This window comes from Octopus bimaculoides, chromosome 1, assembly GCF_001194135.2.
Source record: "Octopus bimaculoides isolate UCB-OBI-ISO-001 chromosome 1, ASM119413v2, whole genome shotgun sequence".
In the NCBI taxonomy this organism is placed as follows: Eukaryota; Metazoa; Mollusca; class Cephalopoda; order Octopoda; family Octopodidae; genus Octopus; species Octopus bimaculoides.
Genome location: NC_068981.1, coordinates 65,744,935 through 65,746,868, shown reverse-complemented (window position 1 = coordinate 65,746,868; position 1,934 = coordinate 65,744,935). Strand labels below are relative to the sequence as shown.

At 37.0% G+C, this 1,934-nt stretch overlaps 1 protein-coding gene across 1 annotated transcript in view; it reads left to right on the top strand.

Annotated features, from left to right (window-relative positions):
* LOC106870727 (dynein beta chain, ciliary) overlaps positions 1 to 1,934 on the top strand; it is a 109,770-nt gene that overhangs the window by 13,952 nt on the left and 93,884 nt on the right. Inside the window, exon 6 of the mRNA XM_052967251.1 lies at positions 1,022 to 1,233. Coding sequence (XP_052823211.1) covers positions 1,022 to 1,233 — 212 coding nt within the window. The remainder of the gene's footprint in view (positions 1 to 1,021; positions 1,234 to 1,934) is intronic.

The following is a 1,934-nucleotide window of genomic DNA, read 5'->3' as shown; positions in this document are numbered from 1 at the left end:
CATATATATATATATATATATCATCATCATCCTTGTTTTACTGTTTTCCATGCCTGAGACAGAATTGTTGAGACAGATTCTATGGCCAGATGCCCCACCTGTTGCTTACTCTCACCTGTTTCCAAGCAAGATATTAATCCAGTTGTCTATCAAACAATAATCAGGCAAAAAACAGCCTGAACATAGTTCTGAGCCTTTTTTTTTTTTGTTTACAAAGATTGTGCAATACGTCAAGAAATGTCTAGAATACAGGACATGCTTTCATGATTGACTAAGTATATGACACAGACTGTATTTAATAGAGAAATTACTGTTTTGTTTATTGTCAGTAAATATGTTGAGACCAGGAGAATACAAATTCACTTACACAACCACATGCATGCACACAGATATACATACATACATACACACACATATACACATACACATACATATACACATAAATGTATATGCACACACATATACACATACATACACATATACACATAAATGTATATGCACACACATGACAGACTTCTTCAGTTTCTATTTACCGATTACATTCATAAGTAATTGGTCAACCTGAAGCTATTGTGTAAAACATTAGTTGACAATATTAACGCAGTAGGACAGAACCCCTAACTGTGTTGATCTGAAGCAAACTTCTTAACCACATAACCATGCCTATACTACATACATGCATGTACACACACACACACACATGTACGCATGCATGCACGCATACATGCACGCACGCATGTGCACATGCTTCAACATCAATAGAGATGTAGACAAGCTATACTTTCCATTCAAGGATCTGATGAGTTGGTGGGCTATCATGTTTCAGTCTCCACTTTGGCATGGTTTCTATGGCTGGATGCTCTTTGCAAAGCCAACAGCTTTATGGAGTGAACTGAGTATTTCTTTTTTAAAATTTTTTTACAGAACCAGCACTAGTGAAAATGATGTGTATATATGTATGTATGTGTTTATATGCATATAACTTTTTTGTTTATTTTCTTTTATTATTTGATCATTTTAGCTCTTGATGAAGCAAGAGACATAAACATATTCTTAAAACCGCTTCACAACCTCTTCACTGATATCCAACAAGCTGATTTCACAGACCTGACAGAACATTTTCCTCCACTTATACATGTCATTTGCCTTATATGGGCCAACTCCAACTTTTACAATACAGCTCCACGTATCACAGTTTTGCTGCAAGAGACTTGTAACTTGGTCATCAATTTGGTTTGTATCCTAAATATATTTGATTGTTTCTATACAATTTACAAGTGCTGTAGATGGTTATTGCTTAGCTTCTTCCTGTTCATATAGACCTTTAATCAAAGACTCTCCAATTCTAGTTGTGACCATTCCATCTTTTATTCAGGCATGTTGTATATTTTACTACATTATTCACTGTCCTTCTTTTAATAAAACAGCAAGGTATAATTTGAGGAAGATTTGGCTGCTATTTCTATCAAGTTGATTAACTACTTAGAGTTGTCATAGGTGACTTGTAACCTATGGAACTTTCTCAATGGCACACCTAACGAAAACTTACCTTAAATTTTTTAGTAGTGTGGTCTGCCTGATAATGAATCATGTCTTGTGAAGCACACTCCTCAAAAAAGGTTACCCAAGCATGCCATACCTGGTAAAGAATGTACCTTGTGCACATATTCATATATATATAATCATCATCATCATCATCATCGATTAACGTCCGTTTTCCATGCTGGCATGGGTTGGATGGTTTGACTGAGGTCTGGAGAGCCAGCGACTGCACCAAGTTCCAATCTGGCCTGGCAGAGTTTCTACAGCTAGATGCCCTTCCTAACGCCAACCACTCCAAGAGTGTAGTGAGTGCTTTTTATGTGCCACCAGCACAGGAGCCAGTAAGGCGGGCCTGGCAACGATCACGTTCGGGTGATGCTTTTTACGTGCTA